This window comes from Cuculus canorus, chromosome W (genome assembly GCF_017976375.1).
Source record: "Cuculus canorus isolate bCucCan1 chromosome W, bCucCan1.pri, whole genome shotgun sequence".
In the NCBI taxonomy this organism is placed as follows: domain Eukaryota; kingdom Metazoa; phylum Chordata; class Aves; order Cuculiformes; family Cuculidae; genus Cuculus; species Cuculus canorus.
In genome coordinates, this window is record NC_071440.1 from 2,078,668 (window position 1) to 2,096,447 (window position 17,780).

Genomic DNA, 17,780 nt, shown 5'->3' on the forward strand with positions numbered 1-17,780 from the left:
TATCTGCAGACTGGACCCACTGCACAGGGAGGCCTGCTGTCTGCCTGGGGCCTCAGTGAAAGACCTCACTAGAAAGCTTCCTTCCTTGGTGAAACCCACAGATTATTACCCTCTGCTAGTGTTTCAAATAGGCAGCAGTGACATACAGAGGAGGAAGCCAAGGGCAATTAAGAGGGACTTCAGGGCTCTGGGAAAAATGGTGTAGGGTTCTGGGGTACAAGTAGTGTTTACCTCCATTCCAACAATAAGGAACTAAGAGGGAGAGATCAAGAAGAATCAGTCGATTAATGCCTGGCTCCAAACCTGGTGTGAGGAGCAAAGCTGAGTTTTTTTGATCATGGACTGGCCCATGCACCTCCAGGCTTCCTTGCCAGGGATGGGGCACGCTTGTTTCCTAGGGGTACAAAAATCCTCACCAAAAATCTAGCAGGGCTCATAAATAGAACTTTAAACTAGATGTGAAGGGGGAGGGAGATGAAACCATGCTAGTCAGGAGTGAGCCTGGAAGTGGAACTCTAGTGCCTGAGAGATGGTGTACTGGTGAGGACCTCCAGTATATCAATACAGAGCGAGTGGGGGCAAGTACATCTGGTGAAGGAAAGGATGTAACTGACATTGACGGGTTAGACAATCCAAGTACCAGTCATTTGGGAATGAACACTATTCCCTTTATGAGAGCAGAGGGATTATTAGCCCAGCTGAAGTGAATTTACACCAATGCACGCAGCATGGGCAATAAGAAGGAGGAACTGGAAGCTATTGTAGGGCAAGGAGACTACGACGTAGTTGCCATCACAGAAACGTGGTGGGACAACTCGTATAACTGAAGTGTTGCTATGGTGGGATATAAACACTTCAGGGAGGATAGGAAAGGTAGGAGAGGTGGTGGGGTAGCCCTCTATGTCAGTGCTTCGATACTCTCAAGCTCGATTATGGTGATGACAGGATTGAGTGCCTGTGGGTAAAAATCAGAGGAGCCCACAAGAAGGCAGATATTGTGATGGGAGTCTGTTATAGACCACCCAGCCAAGAATAAGCAGCTGACAAGCTCTTCTACAAACAACTGGGAGAAGTCTCAAGATTGCTAGCTCTTGTCCTCGTGGGAGACTTCAATGTACTGGATATCTGCTGGAAGTACGATACAATGGAGAGGAAGCAGTCTAGGAGGTTCCTGGAGTGTGTGGATGACCACTTCCTCACACAACTGGTGAGTGAGCCAACAAGGCAAGGCGCCCTCCCGAACCTACTGTTTGTGAACAGAGAAGGCCTTGTGGGGGATGTGATGGTTGGAGGATGCCTGGGGCAAAGCGATCATGAGATGATAGAATTCTCAGTTCTAGGTGAGGTGAGGAGGGGGGTTAGCAGAACAGCCACAATGAAATTCCAGAGGGCACACTTTGGACTGTTCAGCAGGCTGGTTGGCAAAGACCCATGGGAGACAGTCCTTAAGGGCAAGGGAGCCCACGAGGGCTGGGCGCTCTTCAAGAAGGAAATCCTGGCAGCTCAGGAGCAAGCTGTCCCCATGTGTCGGAAAATGAGCTGTCTGGGGAAACAAACAGCCTGGTTGAGCAGGGAGATATGGGTGGACATCAAGAAGAAGAGGAATGTCTATGAGCTTTGGAAGAAGGGACAGGTGTCTTGGGTAGACTAGAGGGAGGAAGTGAAATCATGCAGAAGGAAAATCAGGAGGCCTAAAGCCCAACAGAGCTCAGATTGGCCAAGTCAGTGAAAGATAACAATCCTTCTATAATTACATTAACAATAAAAAGAGGACCAGGGAGAATATTCAGTCCTTATTGGATGCAAAGGGAACAACTGTGACAAAGGATGAGGACAAGGCTGAGGTACTTTGCCTCAGTCTTTAGTAGTAAGGAAAGCTGTTCCCTGTGTGTACATACCCAGGAGTTAGAGGAGCAGAAAAAAGCTCCCATGTTCCAAGAGGAGGTGGTTAGAGGCTTACTTGCCCAATTAGACACTCACAAGTCTATGGGGCCAGATAAGATCCATCCAAGTGTATTGAGGGAGCTGTCGGATGTGCTTGCCAACTCCCTTTCCATCATCTTCCAGCAGTCCTGGCAGACTGGGGAAGTACCACTGGACTGGAGGCTGCCTGATGTTATACCCGTCTTCAAGAAGGGTCGGAGGAACACCCAGGAAACTCCAGGCCTGTCAGTCTGACTTCAGTTCCAGGGAAAGTCATGGAACAGGTGATCTTGAATGCTATCATGAAGCACATGCAAGAGAACCGGGTGATCAGGCCCAGTCAACATGGCTTCATGAAAGGCAGGTCTTGCCAAACTAACCTGGTTGCCTTTTATGACAAAGTGACCCGTCTACTGGATGAGGGAAAGGCTGTGGGTATAGTCTTCTTGGACTTCAGTAAAGCCTTTGACACAGTTTCTCACAGCACTCTGCTTCAGAAACCGTCTGCCTCTGGCCTGGACAGGCGCACACTCTCCTGGGTGGAAAACTGGTTGGATGGCCGGGCCCAGAGAGTGGTGGTAAATGGAGTTAACTCAATCTGGAGGCCGGTCACAAGTGATGTCCCCCAGGGCTCAGTGCTGGGTCCAGCCCTGTTCAATGTCTTTATCAATGACCTGGATGAAGGCATTGAATGCACCCTTAGCAAGTTTGCAGATGACACTAAGCTGGGTGGAAGAGTGGATCTACTGGAGGGTAGGGAGGCTCTGCAAAGGGATCTGAACATGCTGGACTGATGGGCTGAGACCAATGGTATGAGGTTTAACAACAACACTATGCAGTGTTACAGACCAGGGGAAGAGTGGCTAGAAAGCTGCCTGGAGGAGAAGGACCTGGGGATGTTGGTTGACAGCCGACTGAACATGAGCCAGCAGTGTGCCCAGGTGGCCAAGAAGGCCAATGGCATCTTGGCTTGGATCAGAAACAGCATGACCAGCAGGTCCAGGGAGGTTATTCTCCCTCTGTACTCAGCACTGATGAGAATGCACCTCGAATCTTGTGTTCAGTTCTGGGCCCCTCGCTACAAGAAGGACGTTGAGGCTCTGGAGCGTTTCCAGAGAAGAGCAACGAAGCTGGTGAAGGGGCTGGAGAACAAGTCTTACGAGGAGCGGCTGAGGGAACTGGGGTTGTTTAGCCTTGAGAAAGGAGGCTGAGGGGAGACCTTATTGTTCCCTACAACTACCTGAAAGGAGGTTGTGGAGAGGAGGGAGCTGGCCTCTTCTCCCAAGTGTCAGGGGACAGGACAAGGGGGAATGGCCTGAAGCTCCACCAGGGGAGGTTCAGGCTGGACTGCAGAAAAAATTTTTCACAGAAGGGGTCATTGTGCCCTGGAACACACTGTCCAGGGAGGTGGTTGAGTCCCCATCCCTGGAGGTGGACAAGTAATGAGATGCTCACGGGCATGGTTTTAGTGGTTGATCGGAATGGTTGGACTCGATGATCCTGGAGGTCTTTTCCAACCTAGTGATTCTGTGGTTCTGTGACTTAGGACTTTGTTGAAATGGGTACAGGGTCAGGAGCCAGGTTTAGATGTGACTCATGTATGTAATATAGAAGACTGGAACACCGCAGGAGTTAAACCGTGGGATGCGGCTACCAGGAATGACCCTGTGGCATTAAGCCTATTATCTACCCAGCAGTTAATGTTCAAATATAGATAGAAGGATGCACTTGACAAGCGGGTACACCACCCGGCAGCTAAAGAGGCTTTAATTTTGCAGTTAGTGATAGAAGATGCTGGTGGAGAATGCAGGCAAATATTGCGTTGTCTGAAAGAATCTGCTCTGGCTACAAACCGGGACAGAAAAACATTCTGTTATAGATGTGGCAAGGAGGGACATTTTAAACGAGACTGCCCCCTTCAATGTAAGGAAAGAGAGCAGAGCAGCAAAAAATGAAGCTTTGTTGAATGTGGAAAATCCGCAGCAAGAACTGACAGATCTTGAAGGTGAAAACCTGCAAATTGTTGAACAGCTACAAAGAACTGAATCCCAGCTGAGTGAAAACAAAGACCTGAAGGAGAAAGGTAATGCTTTAAAAGTTGTAGACAAAGAAAGGGGAACTTTCCTTCCACTCCTTTTCTCCAGTTCTCCCTGTATTTCATAGGCCTGTCACAGAGAGCAAACACTAAAATCTGTATCTTCAGCCTCCCCATCGCGTGGTACATGCAGAAAAGTCACTGTCATATTGATGGCAGAAAAGTCACTGTCATATTGATGGGATTGGGAAGTAGGCATTACAGTGACCATGGTGAAAGGCACATGTGCGCATTCCTCAGTCTGGCACTCTTAGAATGTTTTTTTTTTTTCTGGGTTTTATTTTCCCTCCTGAGACTGTGAAGCAGGGATGCTATGGGCATAATTTTTAGTAATTTGTAACCATATTGACTGACAGATAAATTACTTCCCTTCAAAGAAAGGGGCAAGCTCTAGTCCTTGGAGAATCCACTGGGACCTTCACAGTCTCTCAGAGTTACATGCAAGCAATTCTGTCCCTGTGCATGAAGATTAATTAACATTTAAAAATTCCACATATTTGATTAGTGTAGTGATGCCCAGCTCTGCTGTCAAGATCAATCAGAAGAGGTGCCTGGAAAGTTTAACAGTTAATTTAACTGGGAAAAAGAAATGGACAGGTGTGGCAGGGTGACAGACTTTTCAGTTACTTCAATTTGCTTAAAAAATACTTCAGTCAGTATTTGAAGGGGTAATATTTTCTAGACCTGTAGCTTGCAGTTTCTTGGTGCAAGCAATTATACTGACCTTACCATTTCATATAAGTGAAAAAATTTGACACAATGGCTGCAGCATATTAATTTGGTAACATATCTAGTAAGCATTTTTCATCTCAACCATTTTACAATTAAAAGATACATAAATGCAATTAGGACATTTTCTCACAAGAATTAAAAATGTGTGTGTATTAAAAAATGCCACAACTGCTGCTGCTGGTGTGTTTCCTGCAATTTTATAAGATGCAATAAAATTAATAGTTTAAATAGGAATTTCAAAAAAAACAAAAAAAAACAAAAAAAACCAAGACCAAACAAAAATTAAGTACATGTTTGGGACTCTGTTTTATTTAACTGCTGAACAAGCCCTACCATATTTGGGGGGGAGTTTAAGCCCTTTCTTAAGTGGGATGTTACTGAATGGATGTGGAACATGAATAATTTTGAACATGTCTGTGGGACTAGGGATCAAACTTGGGAGGCTAACCAAAAGGTGCACACAACCCCACCCTATGCAAAGAAGAGACCAATCCTGTGAGTCCAACCAACAGGCCCTCTGTGGTGGATCGACCCCATTTGGTAGTTAAGCACCACACAGCTGCTCGCACATTTTCCTCTGCAGCGGGATGAGGGAGAGAACAGGAAAAGCAAAAGCAGGAAAACTCATGGGATGACATAAAAAGAGTTAAATAAGCAAAAGAAAGAGGAAGAAGAAATGGAAACAAAAAAAGTGATGTAAAGACAATCACTCAACACCTCCCACAAGTAGACAAATGACAAGCCAGTCTCTGAGCAATGGCTATCGACTCACCCCACCCCCCACATCTCCATTTTTATTGCTGAGCATGATATTATATGGCATGGAATATCCCTTTGGTCAATTTGGGTCAGTTGTCTCACAGCAATGGGGGAGCTTGCAGCTACCTGCAAGACCATTATCCCAGCTGTCCACTAAGGAGGAGTTTCACTTTCCCTTTTCTCTCTCCTTCCTCCTCTTTACCCAAAAGGTATTTTTACCACTATAGTCAACATATATCATCAGTTATAGGCCCTGCAAACAATTCTTTGTGTATCTAAGTCTGTATCTCAATCCTTTGTGCAACAGGGGAAGCAGTTCATGATCTGCAGGGCAAGGCTGCTATTTGGAGGGACCTTGACAGGCTAGAGAAATGGCCTGACAGGAACTTCATGAAATCCACCAAAGGCAAGTGCAAGGTGCTGCATCTGGCATGGAATAATCCCACTCACTCAACACAACAGGCTAGATCGTAACTGGCTACAAAAAAAACTTTGCATAAAAACATCTAGGGGTATTAGTAGAAAACAAGTTGAACATAAGTCAGCAGTATGACCCTGCAGCAAGGGCAGCCAACCAAATACTGGGCTGTATTAGCAAGAATGTAGCCAGCAGTGTGAGGGAAGTGATTATTCTCCATTTGGTACTTTTGAGTCTGCATCTGGAGTACTGTGTGCAATTTGGGGCTCCTCATTGCAAGAAAGACATTGAAAATACTGAAAACAATCCAGTGGAAGAACACCAAGATGATCACAGTCCATGGCATACAAGAAGAGACTGAGAACTATTTTTTTCTTCTTAAAAACAGAAGGCAAAGGGAATGGCTTATCTTATTACTGCCAACAACTATCTAATAGCAGGGTATAGAGAAGACCAAGCCAGACTCTTCTCAGAGGTGTACAGTGACAGGACAAGAGGCAATGGGCACAAGTTGGAACATGAGAAATTCATATTACATATAAGGAAAAACTCTTTCCGTCATGATGTTAGCCAAATATTGGAAGACATTGCCCAGACAGGTGGTAGAATTTCCATTCTTGGAGATATTCAAAACTCAGCTGGGCAAGTCCCCAAGCAGCCTGATCTAATTGGTACTGCTTTCGGCAGGGGGGTTGAGTAGATGACCTGCAGAAGTTCCTTCTAACCTAAATTATTCTATGATTCTGTGATCCTCCTTCTCTGAGTGGAGAGTTAGACTAGATGGCTTCCTGTTCTGCCTTCCAACCTAAATTGTTTTGTGATTCTACAGTAATGTAGGACTCAAGGACTGATATCCTGTAACTATCGCTTCAACCTCAAAGGATTCATAAGTGCATACTCTACAGACAGTATCTCTGGGACTTGAACCCAGGTCACCACATCAAGCCTACAGATCCCTGTGCCTCTGATGAAAGGATTAGGCCCTCCAGATACATCACAAACAGGGAGAGAAGGCCAGAGTCGACTAGTGCAACAATCACCCTTATTGACCAAGAAAGAATTCTCTGATATTTGGGAACCTGCTTCCTTACCAAGTCACGATTGGATTACAGCTCCTTTGTACCATCTCAGCATTACCGAGTGCTCATGACTAAACTAGCAAATCTAGTCACAGAAATCAACTTCTCCAGGCAGCCTCCTACCTCCAGTTGCTGCCCAGTACAGCAGAGATGGTAGTAATATGTAGAATGGCCTGTTTTCCTAAAGGGTGCCTGGAGTTCCACCACTGGTGTTGCTGGGTCAAGGCCAAGAGATTCCTATCACAGTAAGACAAGTACAACTTCTATCAAAATCAAGAAGTGACAGGTGTCATACCGGCCAATATGTGTAGAAGCCCTGCCTCTACTTACAGTCACATGTCCAACTTGCCCTAGTAAGTCCCTTCTCTGTTCCAGTCACAAGATCAGTTTACCCAACCTCTTTTTGCCCTGGAGGCTGGCATTTTTTAAAATGCCATAACCCATGTGTTCTCAGACTGCCCTGTGATTGGACAGCAGAGCAAGCGACCCCTTCCATTTTACGTCGTAAGCTGACAGGGGGAAAAGATTTTTAAACCAGTCTTTAAACAAAGTGCTAAAGCAGTGTAGCATTCATCGCTTCGTTACTAATGATAAAGTAAAAGCTTCCATCATACAACATCATACCGCAATAGGACGCATGACACAGAGGATTATCTATGTCTCCACCTGAGTGAACATGATGACATAAAGAATAGGGGGCAATGGTGGCAAATTCCTGCCTGGCGCAGCAGGCACTTCTCCTCTGTGACTACCCCACCTTCCCAGGTGCCCTTGCATTAGGTACGAGGCTCTGCAAGTGGAATCATAGAATCAAAGAATTGCTAGCATGTAAGGGACCCACTGAGTCATCCAGTCAATCATTCCTAACAATCCCTAAACCATGCCCCTCAGCACCTCATCCACCTGTCCCTTAAAAACCTCCAGGGAAGGTGACTCAACCAAACTCCCTCAGCAGCCTATTCCAGTGCCCAATGACCCTTTCCGTGAAAAACTTTATCCTGATGTCCAGCCTGAACCTACCCTGGTGGAGCTTTAGGCCATTCCCCCTTCTCCTGTCCCCTGTCACTTGGGAGAAGAGGCCATCTCCCTCGTCTCCACAACCTCCTTTCAGGTAGTTGTAGGGAGCAATAAGGTCTCCCCTCAGCCTCCTCTTCTCCAGGCTAAACAAAACTAGCTCTCTCAGCCGCTCCTCTTAAGACTTGTTCTCCAGACCCTTCACCAGCTTCGTTGCTCTTCTCTGGACACGCTCCAGAGCCTCAACATCCTTCTTGTGGTGAGGGGCCCAGAACTGAACACAGTACTCAAGGTGCGGTCTCACCAGTGCCAAGTACAGTTCCCAGGCAGTCCTGGCTTCATGTTGATAAGATAATCAATAGATTGACAGGAACTCCAGATTGCCTGTGTAAAGTAACTGCCCAATTGATGGATGCTATTTGTATGTTTAGATATTTTTATTATTAGATAGGAGGACAGTTAAGACAGTTTAACTACTCAATAGAAACTAATCATGCTTATGCTAGAGTTGTATTGTAGGACCAGGAGCCAGCTAGATTACAAGACTTTACAGAACAACAGTTTAAGGTGTCTCATCTGATCCAGCTGAAGATGCCATTACAAGGACCCTTGCAATTTAGACAACAACTGAGCATCCTGTTTGAGTGACTCCCAAATGAGCATTACCCTATGCAGAAGACTGCAATAAATCAGTTTCTTTACATAACACTCAGTGTGTGAATCCTGACCACAGAATCTTCACCTCTAATACTTTTCCTCTCTTCACATTTCATTTTATAGTTAGAAAGAAACTTTTCAGACCTTGGAAACACCATAAGGGAGAGTAACTGTCTTACTCTGCCATAGTGTATGACTATCAGGGCACAGAGTGCACCAACAGACTCTGCAAACCTGTTCCCCCTCTCCACCAAGGGTTTGTCTGCCTGCACTCAAGGCCAGCTCTGATATAGCACAGTTGTGTAACCTGAGACCAGACTGCTGAGAAAGAGCTAGGAAAAGCCTCAGTGCAGGGACTACTCCTTTCACTCAGGAGCTGCATTTAAGTTCAGCCCATTGGACCTTTGTTCTTGCCTGAGCTACACTGTAGGCATGCTATGTACGCTTGTACCTGGCCATGTACCTTGTTGATCCTGTCCTTGCCTTGCTGACTTTCAAAAAAACACAACTGCTTAGATGAAACTTAACTGTAATTTAGCATAAATCAAAATATTCCAGTTTGAAACATCCCACATATTGTATCAAGGTGACCCCAAACTGACCAACAGAGTATTCCATTCCATAGACATCATACTCGATATAAATTTGAGAGATCACGAGGGAGAAGGGAACTGAGAGACCAACTGCTCGGTTTTAGCTGCCAAAATTAGCCGGACCGGGGGCTAAACTGTGACAAACACATTACATGTTGGACTAATGTTGATCAAATTATGTTATTAAGGAGAGGAACTGTTAAGGAAAAACACAAAGAAGAACAGAAACATGAAAGCAAGTCTTGACAGTAATTCAACCTGAAAACTTTTCTGTTCTGTGTTCCACACATTTGCTGCTGATATATCATATATTACTGATATATCATGTAGCATGCATATATATTACTGATATATCACTGAACACAACAATTCCAATGCACATCTCTACAGACTGAAAGCAATCCAGTGTGTAATCCCTGGCTAAAAGATTAGGAAAACACTTGATTGGTGCTAGATAGGATATTTTAAAACTACAGTAATGGACAATAGTTTCCTGTCTGTAAAACCTGGAGTTGCCATCTCCAAATATATAAAAGAAAGCCACTGCAAAAAAAAACCCTCTCAGCATTGTTAACTAGCTCAAACCTCAGAAGACACAACTGATAGGAGTAAGACATGTTACTGTACCTAATGTATTAACAATGACATTCCCTGCTCACCGCGGGGGGGGGGGGGGGGGTTAGACAAGATGACCTTTACATGTCCCTTCCAACCCAAACTCTCTGATGATTCTATGACATGAGCATTCTTTATTCTCTATGAGGGTCAGTATGGTAAACCAAAAATATTTAGAATAGCAAGGAAATGCAAGCAAAAAGACAAGACGAATATCTCTTTAATCAACGAAAAAGATTGTCTTGAGTGATGTAATTATATATACTTCTTTATAAGCCAGAGAGATTTCAAAGTGTAACACTGAAAGGTAGCTACTGGGCCCAGAAAACAAACATTATTAGTACACGAAAATCAATGTTTCATAAAAAAATGCACCTTGTAAATGGAACAGTTATGCAAACCTCACCTTGTCACTGTCATTGCTGCAAATGCGATCTTGATGGATTGACTGACATTGAAACGAAGTGCCAATGCTACCTACAAGAGAAGCGGGGAAGGGGAAGGAAAAAAAAATGTTAAAATCAAAACTCAGTCCTATGAACACTAAAAATAGAGACAACTGTACCAGTCAGAAACTACTTTTTACACAGCAGAGATATTTACTTGCCAGACATCTGTATCAGACAGCTCTTCTGTTCAAGACAATAAGCAGCAGAGAGGCATTTTTCCAGTGTGCCAGCAATAGCTTCACCCAGATTATTTTTTTGAAATGCTTAAGAATAACAAAATTAGCACTGGTTCATCAGTCTAAAACAAACATATCCAGTAAAATACATATGTACAAACTTAAGGACTAAGCTGCACTGAACCAAAATAATTAGAAGTTGGGAACAGCTTTTGGCTAACATGCAAATGAATACATGTACAGAGCCTATATGCTGTGGGGGAAAAAAAAAAAAAGTCTCCCTCTTCCCATAGAGCAAAGACACCTGAAGAAAAAAAAAAGCAGAAAAAAACAGTATCATTTGTAAAGCTGCGTTATTACATGGTTTCCTTGCAGAAGATGTACCTAAAGCTTTTCCCAAACAATTTCTCACTGGTTTTGAAGTTTTTAAATATGAATAGTTTTATTTTGTAAGTTCACATACAGCATTTTTGTATATCTTTGTGGTCCACATTGCTTTGGACCGTAAGAGGACTGATCAAAGATCTTGTAAGAATGCCTGACAAAATACAGATCAGGCGCAGGCAGAAATCATTGCCGATGCAAGGTCTCCTTGGACAGCTCTCCCAACAGTTATTTGGGGAAAAAAATTGTAATGTGTCATTGCTTATTGCCATCACTACTTTAGTTAAACAAAAATTTATCAGACGTTAAAATTGCTTTCAATGTTTTTTCTTGCTTTTAAAGTAGAAAGGCAAGAATCATATGTGAGCTTGAGTTAATTGGTGAGTACATTCACTTTGCTGTAAACGTCTTTTATTCAAGGACATAATCTTCAAATTTAACTCTTTAGAAAAATTTTAATCCCTACATTTTCAAATGGAAAGAATGCTTAAGAGCATGTCTTTTGGTTACACACTCCTTCCTCAAGTAATCCCATAACTGTATTTTAGGAAAGAAAAAAAAAAAAAGTAAAAAAAGTGGTAGAATCTCCCTGTTAGTCTGAACACCTCTCACGCGTGATTTCACTACATTGAAATTGTTAAGTTGTTACAGACTACTTAAGTTGTACATAAATGTAATAAATGGCCATTAAACCTAGACAGATTTTTGGCTTGAACCTAAAAAATTTATACCAGTTACAAACTATGAAAATTGATCTAGCTGTCACAGCTTATTTAAAACTGTTCAAGCAGGATTTGAAATGAATCTAGATTACTGTGGTGGGTTAACATTGTCTGGCTGCAAGGTACCCACCAAACAGCTCTCTCACTCCCTCTCCCCAGCAAGACAGGGTAAGCTCATGGGTTGAGATGAGAAGAGGGTGATCACTCACCATTTACCGTCATGGGCAAAACAGACTCAGTTTAGGGAAATTAATTTAATTTATTGCCAAATAAAAATAGAGTAGGATAATTTAAAAAAAAAAAACAACAAAAAACAAAACCAAACCAAAACAAACAAAACCTAAAAGTACCTTCCCCCCACCTCCCTTTTTCTCAGGCTCAGCTCCACTCCTCATTCTTCTACCTCCTCCCACTATCCTGAGTGGCATAGCGGGACAGAGAATGGGATTTGCAATCAGTTCATTGCGATTCATCTCTGCCACTCCTTCCTCCTCACACATTCTATGCTCCACAGTTCTTCACAACTTTCTCTAATGTCGGTCCTTCCCACAGGCTGCAGTTCTCCAAGAACTGCTCCAGCGTGGGTCCCCCGCAGGGTCACAGGTCCTGCCAGAAAACCTGCTCTAGGGTGAGCTCTCCATGGGCTGCAGCTTCCTTCAGGACATACCCACCTGTTGCGGTATGGGGTCCTCCCCGGGCTGCGGGGTGGATCTCCGCTCCACCGTGGACCTCCATGGGCTGCAGGCGGACAGCCTGCTGCACCATGTGCAGGAGACCAGGGACAGAACATGGACCCTGGCGGCCTTATCAACTTTTAATTCCTTGAAACAATGGATTGATTAAAGTGGGCAGGAAGTGCCCTGAGGGAGTACTTAGCAGCCAAACATAAGGACAAAGGGCAGAGGCTCTCTTGGCCTTAGCGGTCTCAAACATTCCCGGGCGTAAAAAAAGCCGCTAAAGACACCCTTTTGAGCTATGGAACTCTTGCAGCTATAAAAGGGGAAGGATAGAGACCAGTAATGGGGGGAAAAAAACTTCAGGTGGAGCGCTGCTACCGACTGAACTCCAGTATCGACGTTAAAAGTGGGCTGGTGATCTTTCTTTTTCTTTTTTTTCTACTCTTTTCCTCTTTTTTTGATTAGCCACGGCCTATACGTAGCAGTGTATTTGGTGCTGCATATTTTCCATACAAATCATAGTATTGTGTTTGAAGCCACACCTGCGTGATTCATTTGTGTGGGCACATATTAGCAATAAATTATTTTGTCTTTACAGACCTTCGGTGCTTTTTTTCACTGATTTCTAACTGGGAGGGAATTAACGAACGTTAGCCTCCTCCCCTTTCAGGACGAGACACCACGGCCTTCACCAGGGCTGCAGGGGAATCTCTGCTCCAGCACCTGGAGCACCTCCTCTCCCTCCTTCTTCCCTGAACTTGTTGTCGGCAGGGTTGTTTTTCTCGCATTTTTTCACTCCTCTCTCCCAGCTGCTGGGTTTTCTTAAATATATGACCACAGAGTTGCCACCACTGTAATTCATTGGTTCGGCTTTGGCCAGCGGCATCTTGGAGCTGGCTGGAAGTGGCTCTGTCCAACGTGGAGGCAGCTCCTGATCTCTTCTCATAGAAGCCCCTCCTGAAGCACTATTGTTTTGGTCTATGTGGTAAGGATGAAACAAGAATAATTTTATTTAGGACATCACATGTTTTCATGTAAGTGTAGATTTAAATCTTGAAAGCTTAACTGTTAATTCAAACAACAGTCATTATTTAGCTTTATATTCTTTCTGGTATTATTTACATGGGAACACGTGCTCAAGGCACTAGAAACTGTAAAGGGTTTTTCACCTTTGGGTATAGTAATTTCTGTCAAGATTAGGTTGACAGACATCTAAATAATTATCGGTCATGAGTGGCCAGTATAATGTGAAAGATATCTGCGAAAGATAATAAAAAGTATTTCTACAAATACATTAACAAGAAAACGAGGACTAGAGGGAATATTCAGTCCCTATTGGATGCAGAAGGAACAACAGTGACAGGGGATAAGGACAAGGCTGAGGTACTTAATGCCTTCTTTGCCTCAGTCTTTAACAGTAAGGAAAGTTGTTCCCCCTGTGAACAAACCCAGGAGTTAGAGGAGCAGAATGAGGCTCCCATGATCCAAGAGGAGGCGGTTAGAGACTTGCTTGCCCAGCTAGACACCCACAAGTCTATGAGGCCGGATCAGATCCGCCCAAGAATATTAAAGGAGCTGGCGGATGTTCTTTCCAAACCCCTTTCCATCATCTTCCAGCAGTCCTGGCTGACTGGGGAAGTTCCACCAGACTGGAGGCTGGCTGATGTTGTGCCTATCTACAAGAAGGGTTGCAGGGAGGATCCGGGGAACTACAGGCCTGTCAGTCTGACCTCAGTGCCAGGGAAAGTCATGGAACAGGTGATCTTGAGTGCTATCATGAAGGACATGCAAGAGAACCGGGTGATCAGGCCCAGTCAACACGGGTTCATGAAAGGCATATCTTGCCAAACTAACCTGATCGCCTTCTGTGACAAAGTGACTCGACTACTGGATGAGGGAAAGGCTGTGAATGTAGTCTTCTTGGACTTCAGTAAAGCCTTTGACACAGTTTCTCACAGCATTCTGCTTCAGAAACTGTCTACCTCTGGCCTGGACACGTGCACACTCTCCTGCAGAAGGATGGCTCATGATTTAATAGCAGTGAACAATCCAGGGTTTGCTGTCTGTAGCTAGGCCTGACCTTGAGATAAGATAAAAGGGAGTAGAATACAAGAATGTGGAATCCAGCGTGGGAATGTCCCGAAGAGTTGTGATGAGAACTTTGTATCTGCCCCTTTCACGTGCTCAAGAGTGTCTGGCCAGTTGCGTGACAGCATAAGGTGCGTGAACAGCGGGACAAAACCAATTAGGATTTGTTTTGTTAGCACGTGCACTATTGGGATAAGTATATAAGAAGTGTAAGCTGCATGAATAAATGAGAACGATCATACTCATATTGAGACTCCATCGTTACTCTGGGTCCACCTCCCACTCCGACATCTGGTAGCAGAGGATGGTCACAGGACACCTTTGACTTCTCCGAGACTGCGGTAAGCAGCTAGAGGAGGGGAGTGGGAAACTGCGGCTAAGGGAAGCGCTGCCTGTGCATAGTCAAGGTAGACGCTGGTGTGAGGTCGCTCCTCGCCCCTTAGGGATAATTATGGAAACAGAAGCTGCAGCAACGCTACTTGTGGGAATCCTCTCTAAGAGAGGGCATGAACTGCTCACAAAACTGCTGGAATCAGAAGCTGCAGCAACACTACTTGTGTGAATCCTCTCTAAGAGAGGGCATGAACTGCCCACAAAACTGCTGATAAAACTTCTGCATTTAGGTAGAAATTGGGGACACTTTACTGATCCGCACACGATGTTTTTTGTTACGGAGTGGCGAGATTATGGAGAAACGTTGTGGCAAAAGACTATATCAGGAACAGACAAAGAGGAAAAGGAAATTAAAACTGTTCGTGGGGATTGGAATTTGGTGTTGGACACTTCAAAAGAGATGAAAGCGGAGAGGGAGGTGGCTTGTGCAGCAGCCCAAATGCTGGGACCTCTACCTAATGTCAAAAAAAACCCAGCCGGGGCGGGTTCGATTTCCCGTTTATTCGGATTGCCTGCGGTGAAAGGCATGAAAGGAACTGTTTGCAAGAATGTTGGCGAGTTAATGCAAAAAGCTGAAACAGGGGAGAAGGAGGGGGAGCGCTGGTTCGGGAAGGAGGAAGTTGATGCGTTGGGAGACATGGAACCGACTGAGAAAAAGCAGGAAGTACCCAAGGGTGGCTTTAGTTGCCGCCCACGTTCCTGTGCTCCTCCTTCGGTACAGCCTTCTGCCCCCCCCAGTCGAGGAATTAACTCCTCCGGTGCCGCCTTCCCCTCCGCCTCTGTATCCTTCATTGTCGCCGAACAAGCCCTACCGCCCTGCTTATCCACTACTCGACCGGCTTTATTATGGGGAGTGCGATGGAAGGGAATTATCAAAGATGCCATAGTGCAAGGCCAGTGGATGTCACCTAACAATAGTGAGGGGCTAATGCCCTTAGCCTTTCCTGTCGTCCAAGAAAATGGACAGAGGAAGTGGGAACCAAAAGATTGGAAGATTTTACAACAGGCACATGCCACCGTGACCACATATGGGCCGAAATCCGAAGCTGCACGACAGATAGTGACCTGGATTTTCTCAGCAGATTTGATGTGTCTGTATGATTGTCAAAATTTAATGAGACTACTTTTGACCCCGACTCAACTTTTGCTATGGCAATCCTCATGGCAGCAGCGTGCAGTTGCAGCAGCAGCAGTCGCCAGGATCCACAGGATCCCCTTAGGGGGGTAACACCAGATATGCTCACCGGTCAAGGTCAATATGCTGATACCAGAGTGCAAACCACCTTTCCTGAGGATATGCTGCGCTTATCCGCCCAATTAGCTTTAGAAGCCTTTTTGAGCCTACCAGGACCTAGTGCCCCATCGTCTGGTAACCTGGTGCAGGGTGCAACAGGGAAATATACCCACTTTGTTGATCGACTTTGGGATAACGTCATGAACCACCCTGATCTCTCTCCTGAAAGTAAAGAGCAAATGTTCCGAGTATTGGCCTTCGATAATGCCAACAAGGCTACCAAACAGATTCTAGCCGGGCTCCCAAAGGGAGCCGGAGTGGAGGAGATGCTTTTAAGAGTAGAAAGAGCTGACTCTTATAAACAAAGTAGCTCTGTTGCTGCCGCAGTGCAGGGAGCTGTACGTGAACTTGTGCAATCACTTGCTACCGCAGCTCAGAAAGGAAGGGGCTGTGTGCTAAAGGGAGGAAAGTCATCAACCAACCAACCCTTCCACGGGAAGTGTTATCGATGTGGGAATGAAGGGCATTCAAGATACCACTGCCGAGCGATAGTTTGGTGCGATAACTGCCAGAAGCCAACTCACGCTACAAGACCGTGTACGGGAAACGGGAAACTGAGCGCGGGCAGAGGCCGCGTGCAGACACAAGTAAATCCTCCACAAACCTTTCAACCCAAAGGCCAGGTTTTATGCAACAACACCAGCCAGCAACCCGAGGGAGCTTGGGAATCGATGTGGAAGCCGCAGTAGATGTTACCCTCATAGATTCTACAGTACAAAAGGTTCCTACCACAGCTCATGGTCCACTTTACCATGAGAACAGCAAAATCGAGGGCCTTTTAATAGGTCAATCATCTGCTGGTGTAAAAGGATTAATTATAATACCTGGATTGATTGACGCAGATTATACAGGGACGATACAAGTCATGGTGTATACACTTTGTCCACCTATCTTTATACCGGCAGGTAGTGAAACAGCACAGATTGTGGCCATTGAAAGTATCTTACCTTCACAGTCCCGAGTGGAATTCTATAGGGGCGACCGGAGTTTTGAATCTACAGGCCCTGCTGTTTGTTTTACCACTAAACTACATCAACGGCCTGTATTAACAATTGGACTACTCCGTGACAATGAGAATCGACAGATTAGAGCCATGTTAGACACTGGTGCAGATATCACGATAATCAGCTGTGAAACATGGCCTCGACATTGGCCAGTGGAGCAACCTTTATCAGCTATAGCCGGAGTAGGAGGACACTCTTTCCCACAGATCAGTCGGGAACCGATTCAACTAGAGTTCCCTGAAGGACAAAAGGCTGTATTAAAAGTATATGACAACCAAGGACTGTTACCTGTTAAACAATTGATACAAACCTTATCTTATAAAATATGTGCATATTGTAAGTGTTGTATGTGTTCGGTACCATGTATAGCTTAAATATTCATACCATCGTGCTATTCTTATTGACTGGTCGTAAGCAATATTGTATAGGTATATTAAGCCAGGTCTCAAAAGAGTGGTTCTGTGTGTGTATGCGTGTGTGTGTTTAAAGTGCTTTAAACGTTTGTAAGATTTGCAAATTGGGTTTTGGTTATAGGAGCTTGAGCCTCTGTTTGTTTCGATTAATCTTAAAAATGCAACTCTGAGACCTTTCAATCTCAAACGTCCACTAAGCCGGCAAACAGGGAGATTTACCTGGGACCTTTGAAGTGAAAGGCTGCAGAGGACACAATTTCAAACTGAAAAAAAAAAAAACAAAAAACAAACCAAA

The 17,780-nt window shown here is 44.8% G+C and overlaps 1 protein-coding gene across 1 annotated transcript in view; it reads right to left on the bottom strand.

Annotated features, from left to right (window-relative positions):
• The window catches only part of LOC128850272 (E3 ubiquitin-protein ligase RNF38-like), a 119,200-nt gene extending 106,831 nt beyond the window's left edge, over positions 1–12,369 (bottom strand). Inside the window, exons 1-2 of the mRNA XM_054053287.1 lie at positions 12,288–12,369; positions 10,292–10,362 (exon numbers count right to left, since the gene is read on the bottom strand). Coding sequence (XP_053909262.1) covers positions 10,292–10,362; positions 12,288–12,351 — 135 coding nt within the window. The 5' untranslated portion in view covers positions 12,352–12,369. The remainder of the gene's footprint in view (positions 1–10,291; positions 10,363–12,287) is intronic.
• Positions 12,370–17,780: the final 5,411 nt, after the last annotated feature.